This window comes from Triturus cristatus, chromosome 12 (assembly GCF_964204655.1).
Source record: "Triturus cristatus chromosome 12, aTriCri1.1, whole genome shotgun sequence".
In the NCBI taxonomy this organism is placed as follows: domain Eukaryota; kingdom Metazoa; phylum Chordata; class Amphibia; order Caudata; family Salamandridae; genus Triturus; species Triturus cristatus.
Genome location: NC_140595.1, coordinates 297354774 through 297379536, shown reverse-complemented (window position 1 = coordinate 297379536; position 24763 = coordinate 297354774). Strand labels below are relative to the sequence as shown.

Below are 24763 nucleotides of genomic sequence, written 5' to 3'. Positions count from 1 at the left end.
GAGACTGCAGCCAACACAGCACTTTAGATATACATTCGGTGTCTGCTTCTCTGCAATTCTGCGATGGCAGTGATGAAGGCAGAGACAGAACGGAACTATCGGAAACAATTGCTGTTCACCAGGTCTTGCCGACCATACTTCCCCATCTGCCTGCAGTAAACGCCACTACAACACACCAAACAACAGAAAGGCTTCATTACAGCCGCGTTGCATCACTTCACACATGCATCTACAACACTGACTCTTCAACACTACTAATATATTACAACACTGAAACACCAACACAGCTCCATTACAATAACACTACCATTAGAATGCTACCATCGGAAAACAACCAGTAGAACTGCAGCACCTTAGCACTGCAACTGCAGGTCTACAAAACTATTACAAGTATTTCCTAATTCTCTGTAACTGAATTTTTGGCATCCAGTAGTACATCCAGGTTGCACTGTAAGCACGATATACTAATTTCAAAATTATCAAAAGTCCACCTTTTTAGGTCTCGCCAAGGCAGCGCTTGCGCTGTCCGTTCGAGACATGCTGTATTCAGGATATGGGCATTAAGCTCCACCCACTTTCCGCACAACTTTTAAAATTGGCCACTGTTACTGTCCTTTGTAAATGGTGGCTTTTCATTGGTCAATAGGCTTAATAGCCCCTCCTTAGTACAGCCTTTTCTGTTGTTGTAACCTCCCATGAGGACTGGCCCTTTTACTTGTGTTGTTACTCAGTATGTTTCATTTATAGTCTGCGAGCACTATTTTCTTAAATTACTTTCTCCAACCTGCTGTTGCAGGCAAACTTTTCACTTCCCAGCTACATGCACAGCATTTGTTTCCTGCTCATCATCAGAGGAGTTTGGTGGGCGCCTGTTCTGCTCCATGCATTCCCCCTCAACCCCACCCTACTTGTTCTTTTAATAATTGTCACCGTACTTTATCAGCGTTGCGCCCATTTCATGACCGCTGCTCTGGTTTCGCTTTCATTGTTGTGCAATGTCCTGGCTAATCCATCCCTCTTTCTCTGCTCTCCCTCCCCATCAGTCAGCAGGCTCCAGCCTCACAGCAGAGCAGTGGAGCCTGGCGGACGGAGAGTGAGGGATATGCTGCAGCCTGCCTCAGAGCAGAAAGAACTGCTGTCTGTGCCTGCTCCTCACAGTACAACCCCCTCTCTCTGCAGGTATGAGCTCGTCCTATCAGCATGGCTGGTTTTGCTTTCATTGTCGTGTCCGCCCCCTCCTCCACCCCACTCTCTCTGTTCTTCCTCCCTTCTAATCAGTCGCCGAGCTCCAGCTTGTCTTACTATGTTGTAATATAATTTCAATGATCTCGCTCACACAGTACAGTCATGTTTGCTAACTGTGCTCCCATGTGGCTTGGCAACCAATTGCACGTTGTTACGCCTTCAGACTGTCCACAGCTTCTCCAATGGACCCATTTTTCCCATTCACTCTCATTCTCTATGCTATTATTGTGCCTGCTTGGAAGCCAGCTGCACAGTTTGGAACTTCAAACGGACAAGACAAACAGTCAGCCGCAGAAAGGAGGAGACATGGTCAGCATGTGAGGCATTTCTGTAGGCCAAAGATGCTTAAGACAGGTGTTTTCCTATTGACTGGTATATAAATCAAAGCTCTGTCATGGAATAGTGTAATTAATACATTAGTCTGACTGACCTCACTTTTTAATGGAACCCGGGCGAAAGGTCAGGCCATTATGCTATTATAAATGGATTGACACAGTTCTTGATGAGCCTTTCCCTTTTTATGTAGCATGAAAGGTGGCTTAAAGAGCAGGATAAATCCAATGTACCGAGAGAGAGGAAAAAACAGGACAGTAGGAGGATTTCTTGGAGCCTTTGGGCACATTTCAGAGCTAAAAAATCTTGGCAGCATTCCTGGAAGCGGTGGACATAAGTCGCAGGACTGAATGTCTGAGGAAGCAAGGATCATATATATATGGCAGCAGAATGCTGAAAATTGAAAATGGCATCAGGGACGTGCACATGCCTCTGTGAAGACCAGGGAGATGCCCTCCCTGGCAAGACACAACTTTAACTGTATTTTAGGTCAAACTCTGTTTAAGGTCTCGATTTCAGACATCAGGGCGGCGCTCTCCTGATATGGTGTTGAGACACACCCGAAGGCCCAAATTGCTTCGCCTCCCTGGTGAGTAGGAGCAGCCAGATCTTTCCTGATGCACTGGCCTATTTTTTTTAAAGCAGACAAAAAGAAAATGCAGCTGCTTTATCAAGCCATTCCTTTCCAGTGAAAGATGAACCTCTGCTGAGGGACAGGTCTGAGTGTATACACTGACAGTCAGATGACCGGAAAATTCCACTACAGTTAAAGATGGAGGCACAGGCCAAAATGAAGTGCATAGATTAAGGTCTTTCTAAACAAATGAGGTCATGTCATAAATATAGAGAAACAAAAAACAGGAGTAAGCCCGTTATCCCAGCAGAGACCGGGCAATAATGTTTAACAAAACAACAATGTCTCAACTGGATGTCATTAAAAAGACAAATTTCAAAACAATGATGACATCACAAGGGGAAGGAAGGGAGACCACAAAGAAATTCATGAAAAGAGTATATATTGTAAGTAGTTAGAACAGCACTACGGTACAATAAAGGTACAAATGACCAAAACACACAAGTGGGCACTGAGCGTGCTAGTGATAGTGAACGGCGCAGTGAAGTAGGCCTTTCTCTTTGAGATAACTCAAAATCCTCCCTTTTTCTTTTCCCTTTCCTCACAGCACACGTTTATTTATGACCATTGTCCTGATGATGGCCTGAAACCAATCAGGCTGAAACGCCGTCGACAATACTCAGCAAAGAACTTTGGCTTTTCTGTGGTCACTTGTAAATTTGTTCAAATTAGATTGTATATAATTATATTCTTATGACCACATTGTCATTATTATTTCATCGCCGTTCACGCTGTCTTCACCTATTGTGTTCACTGCGCCGTTCACTATCACTAGCCCGCTCAGTGCCCACTTGTGTGTTTTGGTCATTTGTACCTTTATTGTACCGTAGTGCTGTTCTAACTACTTACAATATATACTCTTTTCATGAATTTCTTTGTGGTCTCCCTTCCTTCCCCTTGTGATCTCATCATTGTTTTGAAATTTGTCTTTTTAATGACATCCAGTTGAGACATTGTTGTTTTGTTAAATAAATGTCATAAATATAGGCATGCGAATTTGCTCTTAACTGGTGGTGACTGTTCTTTATCTGTGATGTAGAATTGAAACCAGTGGGTGCATATTGGTTTGTTCTGTAATGTAAGTATGTTAGATACAGGGCCACTGGAATTATGCGATTTTGCAGCCAGGGCTTTGTTCGCATGTTTATGGATTTGCCAAATAATACCTCATCTGCTACATAATCTGCAGATTTAAATAGAAAAAATGTTTCTAGTTCAAACGGATCAAAAGTTACTGAAATTGTGGCAAAATGCGTTTGCGTCCAGTGGAAAGGCCTTTTGCAAAGGTTAACTGGTCGTTTTACAGTTGCTTATTTCTGTATTTGGTTGTTAAACTGCTACTAAAGATGTGAACTATTTGCTCAGACGTTATTACCATGTGACAGAATTACAAAATAATTAATATTAACAAACAAGTGTCACATTATGCCGCATAATTTGCCTTCTCCCGACACATAATTTGGTGCTCCCCTGCCACATAAATCCAGTGGTCCAGTTTATATTACTAACTTGTAGCTTACATATTGCAAGATTGCTCACCCTCCGCATTTCTCTGTAAAGCAGTGTAACTAACATCCGCTAGGAAAATTTTCATGCTATAGATGAAAATTAAATAAATATCAGAGGCGCACTTACCCACTGCATAAAGCAGTGAAGATAAAAACATCACTCTCGAATTAAAAGCATGTACAGCTAGTTTGTTATGCCTCCTCACTTTCCTCCACTACATCTTTTTTTCACCATTTGCTTTAGAGGTATGGATGTTCTCTGCTTTTTCTTCAGATTGCACAATATAGAAAGCTCACACCATATGCTACTCCAGATGAATTGCGAGTAGATTCATTGGTCTGCCCTTAAACCCCTGTACCAGCTCACCTTCAGTTATTTTGAGAGAGAAGATCAGTTCCTTCCAGTTATGCCCCAGGGATGTTCTCTGCTTCGCCATCACAGTGCATCAACACGTGAAGGGCGCAATATACTGATGTGTTCTGTGTACATACACCAATGTATCAGTGGGACGCTCCCTGCTTTTTCATCAAAGTGCACCAACAATCAAGAACCATCCTATTCCCGATGTGTTCTGGATGCATGCACCAATGTGTCTGAGGGATGTTCCCTGCTTCATCGTAGTGCATCAACATGTGAGGGCCACCCTTTACCTAATGGGCAAGATTCACGAAGGTAAACTTACACTTTTGTTTAAGTTTACACTTGCTGTAGTAACTTTACTGCTTTTTTGGTATTCGCAGATAAGGTGCCTGATTCACAAAGGTAAACCTACACTTGTGTCAATTTACAATGTTTTGTTATTAAATTCTGACTCAATATTAAGTTTACAACTACAGAGACTCCGTAGTTGTGGAAGTAATCTCAACACATGAAATCATAGGACAGCCCTATCTTTTTATGCGTGGAGTTCTCCGCCCTGACTGTGGAGTCTCCACAGTCATAAACGTACTATTAGTCAGTTTGTGAAAAGCAAAAAAATAGTAAACTTACACAAAAGTTTGTTTACCTTTGTGAAACAGGCCCTATGAGTGCAATTTACGACTAGTAAAATTACTCATAGTAAATTACACTCATAGTTTGTGAATACCAAAAAGCATTAAAGTTAACACAGTAAGTCTAAGCTTATACAAAATTGAAAACTTTTGTGAATCAGTCCCAATATATTATGGATACATGCACCAATGTGTCAGTGGGATGCTCCCCGCTTCTTCATAAAGGTGCTCCAACATGTGATGGCCACCCTATCTATGCCCAATGTGCTCTGGAAATGTGCAGTGTTGGCCCGTGTAATGCTCCCTGTATCTTCATCATAGTGCATCAACATGTGAAGACCGCCCTATTCCTAATGTGTTCTGGATCCATGGACTGATGTGTCTGAGAGATGTGCCCTGCATGGTTGTCAGAGTAATCCAACACATAAGGCCTGGACTAGTCTCGATGCCCTCTGAGTGCATGCACTAATGTGCCTTGGAGGTCCGTGCACAATTACTGCCACTAAGCAGATCCTATGTCTTTATGAACAGGCTCACAGGACAGTAGAACACAACAGTGCTTGGGTTTCTATAGCAAACCCGTTCCATCATCTGACAAAACCAGGTCACAGAGAAATTGTTAAGTCTCATCTAGGCAGCGCCTGCACTGTCTCTTTATGGCATGCTGTATTCAAGATATGGGCATTCAACACCCCCGGAGCTTCTGGTAGGTTAATTTGCCTGCCTTTCTAAATTCCTTTACTACGGTTGGTCAATATTATCCATCTGTCCCGCCTTTGTGTGCTTGGTTCCATCCTAGCGGACATCACCATTTGGTTTTTTTAAGTTGGCCATCTCTAGACATCTGTTGCCTCCTCGCTCGCACCCCCTCCCTCCTGTCATTGCTGCCATCCTTCATGTGCCCCTGCTGATCTGCTGATGTAATGCATTGTATTTTGGTAACTTTACCGGCCGTAATGCATTGTATTTATTGTTCGCTCCAGCGTGCCCCACCCCCTACACTACACTGCATTGAATTTGAAGCAATGGTTGCACGCCGTGCTTTAGCTTTAAACATCTAAAGCTAAATCGCGGCGTGCCGCCATTGCCACAAAAGTAAAATAAAAAAAAACAACAAAAAAAACACAAAGGCGGGCAGACGCCGCAATTCTTTTCCATTTATTTACTTTTATAGCAATGGCGGCATGCGGCGCTTTCGCTTTTAACATCTAAAGCGCGGCGTGCTGCGATTGCTACAATAATAAATAAACAGAAAAAAAGACAGCCTCAACTTTTTTCTATGTATTGACTTTTGTAGCAATGGTGGCACGCCACACTTTAGCTTTACACATATAAAGCTAAAGAACGGCGTGCCGCCTTTTCTACAAAAGTCAATAAATAAAAAAAACAAAAGTAGGCGGACGCCGCATTTCTTTTCCATTTCCAAAGCAAATACCTCAACATTTACCTAATGCGAGACCTATTGCATTGCAAATGCTTGTTCATTTAGTCACTCTGGGTTTAGATTTCTTTTAAGTCAACTGTACGTTTTTGGCAGACCACATCTTAAATGGAAATATTTATGATTTTCTGTGTTTTGTTACAGTGCTTTGTACGGAAATATAGAAGTACAGGTATTCAATATTCCAGAGTAATAGTTAACTACCAAGAAGTGCCAGTGTTTGCCCATTAAAACATTTTTCATCTAGTAATTCTGCTTTTAGATTTCTTTTAGGTCAGCTTTACTTTTTCGGCAGTCCACATTGTAAATGAAGAGATTTATGATTTTCTGTATTTGTTAACAGTGCTTTGTATGGAAGTGCAGGTACTCAAGTTTCCAGAGTACCTGTTAACTACAGAGAAATGCCAGTATTCACCCGTTAAACGTAGTGTACCTTACTTACAAATGGTGGCACTCCACCTTTCAAAATATAGGAAGTGTAGGTACTCAGTACTTGCTCATTTAAAGCAGCTTTGTAAGGCCATATTTTCTGGCAGATAACAAGACATTAAGGGCCCGCTTACAATCTCGATTGCAAAGCCTCCAACTCTAGGTCGGAGGCCTTACGACCGACATAGTCAGTTTCAATTCTAACCAGCTGATTACAAAACAGCCGGTCAGATTTGAAACCGGACGGTCATTCCGGCTCGCTTCCGACGGCTCCAAGAGCACGTCTGCCAGTCAGAGACCGTCCCGTAATCCAAATGAAAGGCGTTTACGCCATTCTGGATTACAATGCATGGTTTCAGCATGCTTTAAGGAAAGCCTGTCGGAAAGCCTGTTTGAGGGTCCCCTTCTGTATGAGGCATCCGGTTTGAGGGCCGAGTGGGCACCTATGGTGCCCCACTTTTAATCCCAGCACCTTGTGGTAGGCACCTTGAGGTGCCTGCCACGGGGTGCAGGGATTAACACATTCTCCCATTTCTCAATGGAAGCTTGTGTTACGGCCGGTTTATGGCCGTAACACAAGCTCTTAAAGAGAAATAAGAGAATGTGACCGCACCAATGCAGTTGCATTGTAATTAGGCAGTCGGGACTGCTGAGCTGAGGTCGGTCGGTCCACTCTCACCAAACATCTCCACTCTACCCAACTGGCCCTGGCCACCATCCCATGGATCTACAAGACCACAGCTGGAGGAAGATCCTTCTCCTAGCATGCTGAAAAGACCTGGAACTCCCTGCCTCTGCACCTCAGGCAATCACCATTGCTGCCACAATTCAGGAAGGAAATCAAGACGTGGCTCTTCAACTGAAGTGCAGAGCCACCCCCCAACTCAGCGTCTTGAGACGCTGAGTTGGGGGGTTGAGACACACACGGGCGAGTAGTCATGCTTTAGAAGAACCCTGATTGATTGGATTGATTGATTGATTGATTCCTGCTGTGGATGTGCAGGTGGGACAGCGATTCCGCAGCAGGAGTGCCCCACTTTTGTTGATGGGGGAAGCAGCTCCCTGGACAAGGGTCACTCCTCCTTAGGAAAGCATATAATTATTTCCCCCTTGCCAGAGCTACCCAGTGAACTACCGCAAATCTCCAAAAGTAGTTCTTGAGGTTGAATATTTTAGTGGGCGGGGGGGCTGGCTGCACGAACATCCAAGATGGCCGCTTGGATGAGAAGCTCTGAATCCTGGCAGCCCCATAATTGATCATTTTGGCCGCAATCGCCCATCTACAGCCATCGGAGATGTGGCACGTCCTACAACAATGAAAGAAGCACATATATGCAGAATATCATTTCCAGGGTGCATGAGAAGACGATAACAGGCGCATGGGGTGGCGCCCGGCACGAGTGTCTGATGCACTGTGGTGACAAGGTTTGCAGGTGAGCCTGAGATGAGGGCTACCGAGCCCTGCTGGACACCTCCACTGGATCATCGACGTTTGGCCCCTGCTCTCCCTGCGCTCAGAGACTACCCGGGACTAGGCCATGCTTGCCGGGGGTGGCGATGCGTGCCTGCGAGGGGCGACATGCGCTTGACGGAGCTGTGCAGCCGGATCCTTTTGCACCGCGAGGAGCGGAACATCACCAGCCTCCGCTGCACGTGTTTGGCGATACCTTCGGGCTCCCGGGCACTGCAGCGGCCATCCAGGGATTGCATGAGGAGTGGTGGCCTGCTGGGCTGGAGGTGGTCGACCGACAATGCTCGTATGGGGTGTGCCCCTGCCTACACCTCTACACTACCACTATCCCACATCCAACAGACCCCTCGGCCTCCCTGTTTACACTCCCACAGTGCCCCTTTGCCCCTCTTAGAGCAGAGGCCTAGTGGTGCAATCGGGGGCCTGTCTGCAGCTTGGATTGGGATCAAGGACTTCGTATTCAATTCAGCATGCCCTGTTGAGGAGACTGCTGCTCTACAGTGGTGCTGTCAATGGTTAAACCCCGGGAGACTACCCGTAGAGGGATACCGGGGTGCAGGCTTCCCCCATCTGCTGTCTGCACCTGCAAATTCTTAGCGACCTGGTCCCACCTGGGAGTACTTTCCCATCATTTCATCGGAATATTGCCCTCAAAATGGGCGTAGGCCTCACATATCCCCCTTTCAACCCTCCACACCTACCTATTGGGCTGACACAGAATGGGTTGGAGAGAAAGCTACAGTTCGAACGTGCCAGGGATCAGGAAAGATCCAAGAACACGGCAGACATGACTGATGTGTCGACCCGGGCCCCTGACCCGGATAGGTCTAACAGCACTGACGCCTTGGCAGAGATCCACTCTGGCTTCCGAGCCATCAACGCCCGGTACCCTGACCAGAGGCTGGATGGCATGAGTGACACCTAGATCGACCTCAGACCCGCTTAGATGGTGCAGAAGAACACCTAATGACCCTGGAGAAGGGAGCAGCGAAGGCATTGAAATTAGAACGCCTTCTCAAACCAGTTGATATCTAAAATGAGGATTTGGAAGCCCGATCACACCGCAATAACCTGAGCATAGCGGGAGTTACGGTGTCAACAGACAAGATGGATCTTTTTGTGGAGCGCCTCCTGATAGACATTTTTGGCCTTGAGCATTTTACTTCTACCTTCCTGGTGGAGCAGGCCCACTGCTCGCTGGGCCCGCAGCCGTCCCACAGCATCACGACTTGCCCCATCATTGTCAGTCTCAAATTTTAGGGACCATGACACTGCTCTTCTGTAAGCCGGTGAGGTTGGGCAGGTGCAGTACCAAGGAACTAAGCTCTCCTTTCCTGACTTAACATTAGTGGTACAGGAGGTATGGTGCAAATATACGGACATCAAATCCATGCTTCGAAAAATGGCCCTGAAGTACGTCATGCTTTCCATGGCTTGTTTGCGGGTCGAGGTCAATGGTAAGGCGTGGATTTTTGACAACCCCGCAAATGCCCAGGCTTTCTGCAAGCAATATGCCGTGACATACTGGAATGCTCCCCACGGGATCTGCAAGCCACCAACAGCTCCGATCTCTTCCCCCCCGACGGACAAATCGCAGGGGGCTGAAGCATCGTCCTGATACTGGAACTCACATGCTTAAATAAGTCTTCCTATAGCCTATTCTTAACTTTTAGCTACTTCCCTTCTACTCATTCCCATCTCCGATTGCTTTCTCTTCCTACTTTTTGTTTATCTTTGGCCTTAATTTGTTTTCCAACATTTCAATCCCCCATTCATGATATGGTCCCACTTGCCACTTTGTCGTCACCCCGCCTGGTTTACACCATGGTGTGATTTGATTGTTATTTGTTGTAGTGTTGACAATTTGTATTATGGGGATTCGTTGGGCAGTTAGGGGCCTGGTGTGGGTGGTGGGTAGGGACGCTTTATTTGTTGGCTATTGTTTATCTATCTATTAGACCTCTGATTGGAAGCACTATATCCCTACACCACACACAACATTTCCTGAATATCATTCACAATATACCAATGACAAGTAGCCCCACTGACCGAAGGGTCGAGATACCTTTCCTATCCTGGAATATCAGGGGCATCAACAACCCTCGTAAGGGTAAGCTAGTGTTACAACATTTGACCTATCATGGAATTAAAATGGCATTTTTATAGGAGACATTTCCTCCAAGGCACTTCACAAACTTTTGCATCTTCATAGGGCCAACATAGGTTTTTCTCCACCTATAGTCCATGCTCACCAGAGGTCTGCCTTTTAATACACAGCTCGGTACCCTTCACCCCTAAGGCACATTTTACTGATGCCAGCAGCTGCTACAATGCTTTGCCTGGGCTGCTGGAGGGCCACAGTGTATTGCTTCTAAATGTACATGCCTCTACTATCGACATCCCAGAAACCTTTCACCAACTGCACGCCCTTTTGGGGCGAATCGATGCAGATCATGTCATAATAGGGGATGATCCTAACATGTTTTTTACCCTTTGCTGGATTCCACAGCAGCAGCACCGAATGGCAAACCGGAATTCTTCAAAGTAATCAGGGAGATATTGAACGATTATTCTCTACGAGACATGTGGCGCTTTCAGCATGCTGCACTCCCGGGTTACACAATTTACTCAGCGCACCATAACACGGTCTGGCATTGATTATTGGCTGCTATTGTCCACAGTGCTTGCCTGGTTCGGTGACATTTTCAATCTTTCACGCACATTATCGGACCACTCGCCAGTTTGCATGGCACTGCCTGTATCATTTGGTGGGGGCAGATAGCACAGTTTGCATTTTCCCTGCAATGCTCTCCAGAATGATGTTTTCCGTAAGAAGCTGCACATTGCCATAATAGATTACTTTGAACTGAATGTGGGATCTGTTGTGAAGCAGACCACGCTTTGGGAGGATTTTATGGCCTATATACGTGGGATTTGTATCTCAGAACACGAAGGCGTACTACGCGATATCCAAAGAGCCTCGCCCCGAAGCGAAACTACCCTGCATCACTTAGATGATGCATCGGTGTAGAGACCTGGTGATCAGCAACTACTGCGCCGCACGTCCCCCACTAATGAGTTTCGGGAGCTGGCCTATCCAGGGGTAGCACACTTGGGGAAACTCATTAGTGCCCGGTGTTATGGGGAGTGCAAATGCCCAGGGTGGACACTGGCATGACTGCTTCTCCCTCAGAGGGGCAGTGGGTACATCCCTGAACTGCTGCTTGACAATGGGACGCACACGACGGATAATAGTGTGGTGCTCACTGAGCTCTTGCATTGGTATGCCCATTTATACACCTCCTGATACGCGGGAAATGGGAGCGATGTTGCTGAATACCTCTCAGAGATCACTATGATCTGGCTCACGACCGTGCAACCGCAGTTCCTAAGCGAACCCATCTCTACAGAGGAAATCATATCCGCCATTGACCCTCTAAACAGCTCCAAGGCCCCCAGTCTGGACGGCCTAATGGGTTTTCTATAAGATCTACAAGCACCTCAGCTACTTGCCATGCATGCTGAATCACTAGATGCTGGGGTCCTGCTCCCTACACTACGAAAGGCTGGGATTAGACTTCTTCTGAAGCCAGGCAAAGATCCCCATAACTGTACCTCCTACAGACCACTGTTCCTCCTTAATTTCAACAATAAAATACTGGCCAAGATTATTGCTACCCGGTCACTTTTACTTGAGACAATTATATCGCCCTTGCAATAAGGCTTCGTTCGCCACTGCTCCACCCATGTGTCCTTTTTTTGGTGTTGAAAAGAATATCACCGGACATTCCAGTGAAAGTGGCACTTCTGGATGCCGAAAAGGCTTTCGACTCCCTTGAATGGCCTTTTTTGCACGCTACAAAAGTTGGGGTTGTCACGCTGATTTACCTCCCTAATTAAACTCCTCTATTCCGAGCTACTGGCCCGCATTTGTGCTAATGGCTTCCTTATCGCACCATTTGCAGTTAGTTACTTGTGGGGCGAGGCAGGGCTGCCTACTGTCCCCATCACTATTTATAATCGCTACAGATCCACTAGGTCAACATTTACAGGCAAAGCATCTCCATCGTGGCCTGCTGTTTTGAACCAGTCCAAAGCTCCTGTAACTATATGCTAATGATGGTTTGTGAGTTTTTGCATTATGGTCTCCTCTCTGGCTTACAAATAAACTGGGAGAAGTCAGATCTATTCCCATATATGGAGGTGACGTCACCTGTGACATGCAAATTTCTGCTGCGGTGCTGCATGAATTCCACCACATATTTGGGCATTCACGTCCATCGGGATGAGGAGTAAGTTCTCCGATTAAACTATGGCCCAGCATTGGACAGGTTGACGAAACAGACTGAGGGCTGGATGCGCCTCCCGCTATCGCAGGAGGGTCGTATTGCCATATTAAAAATAGTGGCTTGCCCCGTTTTATATCTTTTTCTCAATATCCCTATCCCCTCACAAATGCATTTTTTGTCACGTTACGGAGTCTGCTCCTATGATTGATCTGGGGTGGGGTGGGGGAGGGTAGGCCCCGAGTGGGGTGGGATACTTTGCTACTCCCCTATGAGCGAGGAGAATTCAGCGTGCCACATCTGCAGCTCTACTATCTCGTGTCGCATTGGCAGTATGCTCATCATTGGTACCATAGCGATGCCCGGCTAACCTACGATAGGCCTGAGCGTGCCCAAGTGGAGTGGGTGCTGTTGCGCGCCATCGATCTTCAAGGAGTCAAAGGATATCCAGACACTTTCTACCACTTGCTGGGTGTGGTGCAAGCTCCTGCTATATTCTCCGTCCTTACCCATAGTGGTTATCTCGTGGTTGCCTCCTACGTCGTAGATTCGGGGACCTCTTTTCAGATGGCTACGTACTTTCCCATGCCGATGAAGTGCGTTTTGCGGCAGCCACAGTATGGACCATTTCATCCTGCGATGCGTGCACAGTGTATTGCACGCACAGCTCCACTCTTATCCAGTAGCACCGACCGAATTCGCCCCACTGACTGTAGTGATAGATAAAGCTTGGAAACCAGGTGCCACCCATCAGAGTTATCATACCAGCCTGGCCCTCCCACCAATTCGGACTGGCGTCTTCGGAAGCACAGGTAGCAAGATCTGCGCCGGCCCATTAGTTCAGATTTGGTACTACTCCTGCCAGGAGTTTCTTCCAATCACAGACACAAAATTATAGATTTTTTATTTCTTATGCACACTTACACTACACATCCCTCCTTGTCTAAACTTGACCCTACCAGGTTTTCTTGGTGTCCAAAATGCCAGCTTGATGTCAACTTTGCACACCTTGCATGCACATATTTAAGGGGAATCTTGACAGAGGTTTTTACACAGCTCTCAGGTCCCAATCTCTTTTTCGACCTGCTCATAGCACTATTGGGATATGTCTGGGATGTGCCTAAAGGTATTCGCAGATTTACCGCATTAGCACTATTGTTGGCAAAGCGAAAAACCGCTCTGCATTGTGGCAGTAGGCACTGTCTGACAGTTATGGGATGGATAACCAGTCTTTGCTTTTGTGACACCACAAGTGAAATGTGTTCTTCATTACAGCCACACTTCGCCCGCCTAAAAATATATGGCAACCACTATGTGTATATTTGAGGGAGTAAGAACAGCTAGAATCAGTGTGCGAACCTACTGTACAATAATGCATAATCTGCAGATTCCATGGGGGGGGGGTGGCGTATTATGATGCTTATATATCTGCTGCTTGGGGTTCTTCCCTTATTTTTATTATTTTCTTTCTGTCTCCCTATTGCGACTCAAATGCTTTGTAGCGTGTGATATTATTGGTAAATGCATTCTCATCCGAAATGGATGGTTCTTCCAATTATGTTGCTTTCGATATTGTACATGATTATTTCCCCTGATTAAGGGGTATCGTATGTTAGTTTTGTGTATACGTTGTGTAAACGTAAAAATGATAAAAGTTTTTTTTTTTAAAGAGAGAAGATGGGATTATCAAGGCAGCCATCACTGTCTTTATGTTGGTCTACTTATCCCTTGATGGCAACTGCTATGCGTTTTTTAGCAACCATAAGCAGAGATCGGTGTTACCTTATGCACTGGATGCTCCATTCTGTGGACAATACTACCATGTTGCCACAAGATCATCCTGATTGTGACAGTCTCTTTAGGATTCGGCCTGTCCTTGACCATTTAGTAGATTGTTTCAAAGAGATCTATGTTCCATGTAAAAAATTTAGGTGTAGGAAGTCTCTGGTCATGTTCACTGACCTTTTGGTTTTCAGTCATCACATACATAGCAAGAGAGCATGTTATGGCATGAAGCTGTATATGTTTTGTGAAAGTGCCACTGGATATGTGATAGTTTCAGGGTCTACTCTGGGAACAATTCTGAAATTGACTGCCCTTTCTTCTCCTACCACTTTTGGTGTCAGTGAAAAAATTGTGTGGGAATTTGCTGAACACGTTTTCACAAAGGTCACCATTTGTTCAGTCACAGTTTTGGCACAGGCATGCAATTGATTGAATAACTGTTCAAAGTGGGCACTGTAGCATGTGGCACAATCCACACTAACCTTAAACGTTGCCTAAGGAGCTTCAGTGTAACAAACTTCAGAGGGGACAGAGTAGTGCCTTGAATAGCAATAAACTACTTGCTTTGAAATTCTCAGACAAAAGAGATGTTCACATGCTAACAACTATTCACAGTGAAAGCACTTCACCCACAACTGTTTGGGGTTAGTTAACAGAAGTGCACAAATCAGTGTGTATTCTAGACTACAACAAGCACACGGGAGGTATAGACAGATCAGATCAAAGACCGAAGATTTTTGCTGCTGCCTGAAAGTGATACATCTGTTACAAGAAGATGGCCGTACATTTGTTAAACTTTTCATCTTTCAATGTGTATCTTTTTGTAATATGCAGCCTTGTTACAGTGGAGCAAGCCACTTTTCCAAGAATACATGTGGTTGAGAAAGTGGCTAGATTGAAAGATCGCTACTTTCCTAAGAACATTCCTCTAACACCCAACAAAAACGTTCCTTTTCGGAGATGTAGAGTCTCTATGTCCAAAGAGGAATAAGAAAGAGTTGTCTGTACTGCCCAGAGTCTGTCTCAGCCTGCCCTGTGTGTGTCCAAAATTTTAAACTATACCACCCACAACTGAAGCATGGGAAGCAACCATGAGAGTAAAAGGCAACTAAAGACTATGGGCTGCATGGCCATATATTTTATGTATTGTATTGCATTTATATAGCGCTTACTACCCCCGACGAGGCGTCGAAGCACTTTTTCGGCGAGTAGCACGCTACTCTGGGACTCAAAGGATTAGTGTTGAATTAGTATAGTGAAATATGAAAGTAATTAAAGTGGTGGATAGGTTAGTCCGTTATTTTGATTCGGAAGGATAGAAGAGGAAAAACGGTTTGTATTTATATAGTGCTTGTTACCCTTGATGGGCAGTAGCATGCTACTCCGGAAACCCATAAAGGAATAGTGGTGACTATCAGGCACGTGGCTGTCCCAAGAAATACCGGAAGGTGTGGGGGAAATGGCTGGCCAATATACCTTAGCGGGGTGGGTTGGGGGGGGGGGGGGAGGTTTTGGGAGAGGGTGGAAATGTGATGTGTGGTGGGGACTTGGAGGGCCAGACGTTTCTTTTTGTTGTACTGCTAAAAAAAATAAAAAACTTGTTTATCAAAAAAAAGGAATAGTGGTGAATTAGAATGGGGAAATATGAAAGTAACTTCAGTGGTGAATATTAGTCAGTTATTTGGAGTGAGAAGGATACCGGAGGGATAGAAGTGGGAGAAAGGTTTTCATTCATTCATATAGAGCTTGTTACCTCTGAAGGGGGGTTGAAGCGCTTTTCTGGCAAGTAGCACGCTACTCCGGAACCCATAAAAGGATTAGTGTTGAAAATTAGTATAGTGAAATATGAAGTAATTTGAGGGGTGGATATGTTATTCAGTTATTTGGATAGAGAAGGGTAGCAGAAGGGTAGCAGCAGGATAGAAGAGGGTAAGCGGTTTGTATTTATATAGCGCTGGCTACCCCTGATGGGGTTTGAAGCGCTTTTTTTCCTTTTTCTTTTGGTGAGTAGCACGCTACTCTGGAACCCATAAGAATTAGCGTTGAATTAGTATAGTGAAATATGAAAGTAATTTGAGTGGTGGATTTGTTAGTCAGTTATTTGGTTTGAGAAGGGTTGGGGAGGCGTAGAAAAGGGAAAAGGTTTGCATTTATATAGCACTTGTAACCCTGATGGGGTGTTGAAGCGCTTTATTGGCGAGTAGCAGGCACTCCGGAACCCATAAAGGATTAGTGTTGAAAATTAGTATAGTGAAATATGAGAGTAGTTTGAGTGGTGGATGTGTTATTCAGTTGGATAGAGAAAGGTAGCGGAGGGATAGAAGAGGGGAAAAAGGTTTGCATTTATATAATGCTTGCTTACCTCTGATGAGGTGTTGAAGTGCTTTTTTTGTCGAGTAGCGCGCTACTCTGGGACCCATACAGGATTAGTGGTGAATTAGTATTATGGAATATGAAATTTAAGTGAACATGTTAGTCTGTTATTTTGATTGAAAAGGATAGTGGAGGGATAAGAGAGTGAAGGATTTTGATTATATTTTTTTGGGGAGGTCATAGCAGTAGAAGGAGGCTTTTGGATGAGTAAAAAGGGGTTGTGGAGGGGAAGAGTCAGAGGGAAGAGTTTAGAAAGGTTTGTTTTGGGGATCGGTATAGTAAAAGAGGTGTCAGATGATTGATGTATTGACAGCAGGTAGCCAAATGCTGATGCGTTCTAGTAACACTGGTTGTGCATGAAGAAATAGTTGATAATCATTTGTATTCACAATATTAGGAGGGCAACCTAATGTCCTTGTTCACATTGAACTTTCCAATTCGAACTGCATGTATCTGTAATCACTCTTTTGTTTTCAATTACTTTCCATATTTTGGTTTTCAATTAATTTCCAGACGTTGGTGTCTTTTTCCATAAAGTTCTTTATATTAATGATCCAATTCCATCACACATAAAACAGATCGATTTGACAGGACTAGGACACACATACCAAAAGGCTGCTCGAAAGGCCCTGATGAAGTCCCTATTAAGGGATGAAACGCATTGGCTGGGTCAGTTTTAAGGCGATTATATTATTCTAATTATACAGTGATGTTGCGGTTTTGAGTCATATGAGAACATTTAACAGCATTTGCAGTTTGTACTTTCCACTCACCCTCCTGCCAAATCCAACCAATATTGGTCTGCAATTGTGTAGCAGATGGGTGTGCAATATTAGTTCTCGTTTCTGACCTTCACTACCAGTGTGCACATTGTCTCTAAGGGAAATCTACTAAACCCAGACTTTTTGGAGAACTGTACACCCAATGGAGTCCAGGGCAATGTGACTTGCATGGATCCCAGCACCTTATCTGGCCGATAAGGCCCTGCAAACCCCAAACTTTGACTGAAAGAAACATTTCCCTCACACTCCTGTGAGAGAAAGTTTCAGAAGCTGCAGGCATCCACAAAATGTCTATCTCCCAGCATTCCATTATTTCTCCTGATAAAATAGGTACCCCACCTGTGTGGCTCAACTTATCGCCTGCAAAAGGATAAAATAATCATACAAGGGGCCATGGAGGTTCCTGGTATGATCGGTTTCTTCCACATGAGCTAGGCCTAATCACATAGGTGGAATACTGTTTTCACTCGAGCTTAGCATTCTTGGGGGGAGGAAGGCTTAGCAGTTAAGTGGTTAATATTTGCAACATATTCTTCTGCAGTTAATCATTTATATTTGCTCTTATCAGTAGTTCTCAATATTTATTATTTGTGCTGTGAAAATTGAAGTTCCAACTAGCTTTGACACATGTCTGTAAGCAATAAAGATGTACACCCAAAATTGGTACCTCTGGATTTTTAGCCCTATAAGCGACCATGTACAATGCAATAACATTCTCATCTGTTATGCCTAAAACACCTTACAAGGGGTGTTCTCTCGCTACACCTGAAAGAACTTTAACTTAATTATGACATAACCAAGGGTAGAATGGTACACCCATACACAAACGATACAATTGATCTTTGAGTCCATTAGGAAAATTCTCACTTTATTCACATCCAATTGTCAAAGTTGTAAAATCCAAGATTAAAAACATCTAGCCAAAGCATTTCTTTAAAGCTCTCTCAAACTTCCTCAGGGCTTATGCTTATGTGCCGTTGCGCATCTATTTCAATTAATATTGATCCTTCGAATAGCCATATTGTTCCATTTTACGGTGTGACCAACTCATGTGTTGATTGATTTATTCAATATGGGGATTGTTGTAAGTTCCTATCCTAGAAAAGGTGTGGTAAGGGACTTACAGAACCAACAAAAAAAATACATCAAAAAGCCTGTGGCTAAAGGAAGAGGCGCTTGGTCACGTCTAGAAGGTTTATTATGCGAGTTCTGATTCAGGTAGTTAACAATGTCTAACCATGGTAAGGGAAATCTCATAAGTCTCCAGTTCCAGCAGAGGTGAAAAGGGGAAAAACAAATATCTCTGGAGCCCTGCTTCTTCTGAGTAAGAAGGGAGAAACACAAATATCTCTGGGGTCCAGCTCCTGCTGGGGGGGAAGGAGGTAACCAAGAGTCTCTGGGGTTCCAGTTCCTGCTGGATGAGCCTTTTCGTCAGGTCCCCTTCGGGTAGGTCACCTCCCAGGACCCGTCCGTATTCATAAGATACTAAAGTTGTCAAAAATAGGAAAAAGCCAAAAGAAACCAGAACAAAGCACAGGTCAGTCTCCTGTTTAACTTTTCAGGGGTACACTACCCTTCACCTGTGTTGCACCGTGAACAGTGTGAGGAAAAGGGGTGAGGAATTTAAACAATGACCGTGCCCTAGTCATGCAGTGTTCCCCTTCAAACCCCTCCCTATCCGTTTCTTTAAATATTGCAAAAAAGGCACTTACCTGGGACCACGGTCCTCCAGGACTGCAGCAAGGGGTACCATGGCGTCCTGACTCCCTCCGGGACTGCCGGATACTTCAGCATTCTGTTCTGGGCAAGCCTCGGTCTCTCTGCTTGTCTCTCCTCCCTCTGGGATGTTTGGTTGACTCCTCCGCGTTTCTTCTCCGGTTGACTTTCTCCCTCGCTGGTCCGTCTCGCTCCTCGCCAATCTTCACCTCCGGGTTCCTCCTTTTCGCTGTTCTCCGCTGTCCTTTTTTCTCAAGCCGGCGTCTCCACGTGTGACATCATCACTTGTTCCGGTGCTTCTTGACCACCGACTTCCTCACTTGGCGGTCGAGGGCTGGGGGCCATCTTGGAGTTCTCGGCTGTTGGGCGCTCCATTTTACAGGCTTATTTCTTCCCCTTGTCCAATACCTGAATTCATATTGTCTTGTGCGAACCTGCTTCTGATCGTTCCTTTGCCTTTACCCTGTTTAATTCTGTCCTAGTGACGTGATGTGTGCTACAAAAATAAATGGGTTTTGCCTATCCACCAGTTATATGTGCCGAAACAAAGTAGTGTGTAATGTGCACTCCCTACGCTAAAGTGTGCATTCAAAGGCTGCAGGGCTGGAACCCAATATTTGGTGAAGAGCATCAAGTGTGATCAGGGAACGTGCTAGCTTACCATTTAAACAGTAAGCGCTGTGTTGGCAGAGAGAACGTGCCTCCTGACGACTGCATACAGAAGTTGGGAGTACAGTAGGTCACCCACTCCACTGATTGTGCCCTTCAGCAGTAAAGTACAGCGTGTTGCATGGGCGAAGACCCATTGCAACATATTGCCTCCATGTCAGTGAAGCATGGTGAGCCCCAACACACTGAGTGGCAGAATGGAGTTTATTCCTGCCATGTGACTTTAGAGAAGGCGCGGCGCACTTGAGGGCATTACGAAAGAAGATCCACAGAGAGAACAGGGCAACTACCAGAGAGGTAAATCAATTTGATTACAGGTGCTCAAATGAATATGTTTAGTTTGGCAACAGATTTCAAATAAGTAACTGAAGTAAGAACTTGAGGTGTCTTTTCTGGGTTTTTTGCACTTGAATCATTTAGGGTGGAGAAACTTTGTAAGATTAGTCCTCATGTATATAAAACAATGCCCATAAGTATATGACCCACTTATATCATTTTAATCTTTCACATTTCCCGGCCTAAAATGATTTGATTTCTATGACTTATGTATTTTCTCCCTATGCTGGGTGTATCAAAATTCTGAATACTTTGTTCTTTTGTAGTTTTTGTATAAATGAAAGCAAAACATGTCTCGAGTATACTACTTTCCTTATGCATACTGCATCTGATGAAATATTTTTTTGCTGCCAAAAGTCCATATGCCAATACATTGTATTTGGTATTGTTGGAATCTAAAATTTAGATCAGGTTTTTAATTTTATAACTAGAAGTTCGTTTTAATATTTTGTATATTACAGCCCTGAGGAAGCTACTGAATGAGCGAAATATGAAGAAATAAATCAATAAAAAATATTTAATGACTTTGGCCGGAAGCGTCTTGAGACATTGATGTCTGGACTTTCTGAACCAAAGAACTACTGGAAATTAGACACATATTCGTGTTGCGTCTCTCTCCTATTCTATAACTAACTACCGGAGAGCTCATGGGTTGAAAAAGTCATACACTTTTGGAATACATGCCTTTATGGCACCGTTACATGATATACTGTGATTTCCCTGGTGCTGATGAGTGCATGTTCAAGCGTTTTCTATCCTATCCAATCCATCCAATGGAGAAATGGATCTTTCATGGAGACTAAATACCAAAAGAGGCAAACACAAAGATAGATGGGGTGTTGGACTTGGCCCTGTGGGCAGGGTCATCCTCAAACTTTTTGACTTCACCCTTTTGTTTCCTCGACTCGTTTTTTTTGTCTTTTAGGACTGCGCACTTTACCAGTGCTAAAGTGTGTATGCTCCTTCCTTTAAACATAGCAAAATTGGCTTACGACCAATAGGTACCTTTAAGTCCCTAGTAAAGCGATAGTATCTGTACCCAGGGCCTGTAAATTAAATGCTATTAGTGGGCCTGCAGCACCGATTGTGCCATCCACTTAAGTAACCCTTTCAACATGCCTCAAGCCTGTAATTGCAGCCTGTGGGTGCAGTTTTAAACTGCCATTCTGACAAGTCCAAATACATGTTTTACCTGGCCTAAACCTTCCTTTTTAATGCATATACCAGCACTAGGGTAAGCTAATAAACAGCCCATAGGGCAGGTTGCCGTGTATTTAAAAAGTTGGACATGTGGGGGGCATGGTCAAGCGGTCCAACATGGCGGACGCAGCCTAGCACGGCACCCGTAGCCTTGCACTAATCCTATAATATCTTGCCACAATCCTGCATCCGATGACGACGTACCCTCCACCCTGGGCTCCTGACATTTCGGGCTGCCGATTGTGACATTTGCACCTGCTGGGAGCCGTGGAGCCGCCGAGAACCCGCTGAGGAGGCCTGCCTCCGCGACGTGATGCGGGCGCCGAGATGAGGAACTGAAAAGGGTCCACGGAGGCACCGGCACCTGGAACAGTCTGGTGTCCTGCCACATCACTTTTACTGAAGGGACATTCGCGCCTGGACACGCGCCATCGGTTCCCTGTGGTAGCGCGGGTGCCGCCAGTACGAATTCCGTGGCGGAGACGTGGCCTGCCTGATTTGGGCACACGCGGGGGAGGAGACCAATCAACACTCTCCGCCCGCGCCACCAACGTGTTGCACCGGTGGCTGTCGCTGCGCTGTGGGGACGTCACGGGGAGACGGCGGCGATCAGCGGGAGCCACACACCATCTCTGTGGATATTACAGCGGGCGCCGACCGCTCGCCGTGCATCAGCGGTCGGCTTAGCATGGAGAGGGCCCATTGACCCAATTGAGGAGCAGTGGGGATCGCGCTTACCTGCTTGGCTCATCCTGGGGCACATATATTCATCACTGGCCCTGGTCCTGGCCCATTGCCTCCCATATTGAGATACCTTGCCACTCGCTGGTGGCTGGAGCGTGCCAGTCGTGGGGATCCGGAGCCACCCACCTGAAGACTGATCCGACCTGGGGAGGCGCCTGTTAGAGGTTGGGTTGCGGCCCCACCCGCGGAGGCAGCCGGGATAGGTCCTGGTGTGGCTTGTGGGTGGATCCCGCCTGTTGTGCTCTCGCTGTTTCCAGCCTCTGGCGGCCTTGGGCCCACGTGGCTGCTCCTCCAGTGGCCCTCTCGTTCGGGCCAGGCCTTGCCGCCACGGGCCAGTCCTCGTACAGACTGGCAGGGCACCCTAGACAAGTACGCCACAGGCTCCGCCAGCCATACCACCCCCACCGATACACCCGTTGCTTCATAGGATACAGTCAGACTCCTGGCAGCCATCACGCAGGAAAGGGACACCTTGGACGCCAAAAGCGGTGCAGTGGCTGCGGATGTTACATTTCTGCACCAGGACCTCCGCAACGCGGTCGAAAGTTTGACACTGGCCAAAAACAGGATCTCAGAGGCTGAAGACGCTATCTCGACGGTACAGAGCAAGGTCCGGGCTTTGGAGGGCCTCACACATGGGCTGGCCACTCGAGTGAAGGACGCAGAAGGTAGGGTCCGGATCAACAACTTGCGCTTCGTAGGGTTCCCGGAGGGATGCGAAAAATCTGACATGTGTGCATTCTTAGACCAGGGCTCAAATCATGGCTTCCAGATGGGTCCCTATCCTCTTGCTTCGCGATCGAGCACACACACCGGACGCTCGCTGCCAGACCGCTGCAAGGAGCCAGGCCTCGTCCTGCCATAGCATGGATCCTCAACTACCATGAACACAATGTCATCCAGCGGCAAGCACGGACCCGGAAGACCTTGACTTACGAGTCTCAATAGATCATGATATTCCCGGACTACACCAAAATAGTGCAACAAAAAAGGCATTCCTTTGCAACCGCCAAGGTGTGTCTAAGTGGCCTGCAGATACCATACAGGCTTCTCTTGCCAGCATGGCTCTGGGTTGTCTACAAGGATAGTACCAAGTTCTTCGATATCCCGGAGGAAGTGTTCCACTGGATGGATGAGCGTCTACACATCAAGCCACACACACCCCCGCCCCGAGATTCGGACTCGTCAACTGGAGACCCGCGCAAACAGAAGAACATCCTTCCCAAAGACAAGCTGAGTCACAGATCAGGATCCTCCATGCACTCTAGTTCCCGTGGGGATAAACAACGCGGAACCCAGCAGCCAGATCCGTAAGGTCAGTCAGCCGAGGAACTTACAACACTACATACATCACGGATTACATCTCTTTCATAAGTTAAATTGGTACATATATCGCAGGCTAATACCATGGACACAGAACAAGTCCCACATACTCACAACGAAGAAGGGACTTTTAGGGGGTATAAGTTGAACTCTATCAGCTCCCATCCCCAGTTGGGGTGGGATCAGAATGAAGTCCACGACAGATACTTCAGCGTTCTTTGAGGTATTGGGTGGGCAGTGGGTGGGGGTGCAGGGAAATGGTTTTTTTTTTCATTTGTGGTTGATTTTTGTTGTTTCCACATCTACATATTGCTGTTCATAGGTGTACGTTGCGTTTCACACGTGTCCACCTTGTACACTTTCCACAGTGTCTTTATCAATGGCTGAGTCTGCGACCCCTGGTGTCCTTAGGGTTGTCTCTTGGAATGTGTGCGGCCTAGTGGATAAGATTAAGAGGGGCGCTATTCTTAAATGCCCGAAGCGACAGGGGAACAACGTTTTGCTCCTACAGGAGACTCACTTACTAGGCACCCATGCACCTTGTCTCGCTCGCTACGGATTTATTCACGTTTATCACTCATGGTTTACAAGAGGGTCCCAGGGAGATGCAATAGCCATTCATCGCTGTCTCGCTTACACTCAAGTCAAGTCAAGAGTTTGATTTATTCGGTTAAAATTTTAAAACCATCAAAGCACAAGACAACATTTCATAGTAGGGGTAAATGCAATTACAAAAAAATTCACACAAAATTAAATATTATACATTTTGGCACTAAATACAATAAAAGTATGTCTTTCAATTAATTCAACCTTATTACAAATCTATAAAATCATTTCTACTTCAACATTCCATCTTCAACAGTTATTAAAAACAATAGGGGGGGGGGGATTACTGAGTGGGCTAAACCCTATTTCTACACCTAATGGCTCCGACGATGAAGCTAGCAACCCCAAAACAAACCAGAGAAGACTCCAGCATTTGTAAATAGGCCAAAGCAGGCCTCAATTGCTCAAAATGACGATTCCTAAAAATCGGGAGAATATGTTTTTTACGCTGTGAAGAGTAACATTTACAAAAAAATACCATGTGCAACGTATTTTGTTCAGAAATGTTGTCACAAGGGCAAGGCCCCAAAGTACCCTCTTTGAAAAAACCTTTGGGGTAGGCCAATAGCCAGGGAAGCATACCATGTTTAAACCTTATTAACAAGAACAGATGGAATGGTTTGTTTATATAGGTTAAGTATGGCTGGATCTCACAACCTAAACTTAACATGACAAACTTCCTAACTGCCGGCTTCCCCAATTTATCACCTTCCCTCAGCAGCATCGCTCTGTTCAAAAATTGGGTCTTAAAGGCCTTTATTTTCACCTTGCTCAGCGCACATGGACTGTCAAACAATTTGAGACAGCCAAGTGACTCCAGGTTGTTTTTAATTAGGGCTCCCAGTTTTCCGTTTTTACGGATTTTTACATATAAATACAGACGGAAAAC

General features: G+C 45.5%; 1 protein-coding gene across 5 annotated transcripts in view; it reads right to left on the bottom strand.

Moving 5' to 3' along the window:
* Positions 1–24763, bottom strand: part of CIAPIN1 (cytokine induced apoptosis inhibitor 1) — a 169119-nt gene that overhangs the window by 135221 nt on the left and 9135 nt on the right. The window contains exon 1 of one of the 5 annotated variants that reach the window (XM_085639163.1): positions 18993–19281. The exons of the other annotated variants lie outside the window; for them this stretch is intronic. Within the exon in view, the coding sequence (XP_085495289.1) occupies positions 18993–19074 (82 nt within the window). The 5' untranslated portion in view covers positions 19075–19281. Of the gene's footprint in view, positions 1–18992; positions 19282–24763 lie in introns of those variants that run through there. 5 annotated transcript variants of the gene reach the window in all.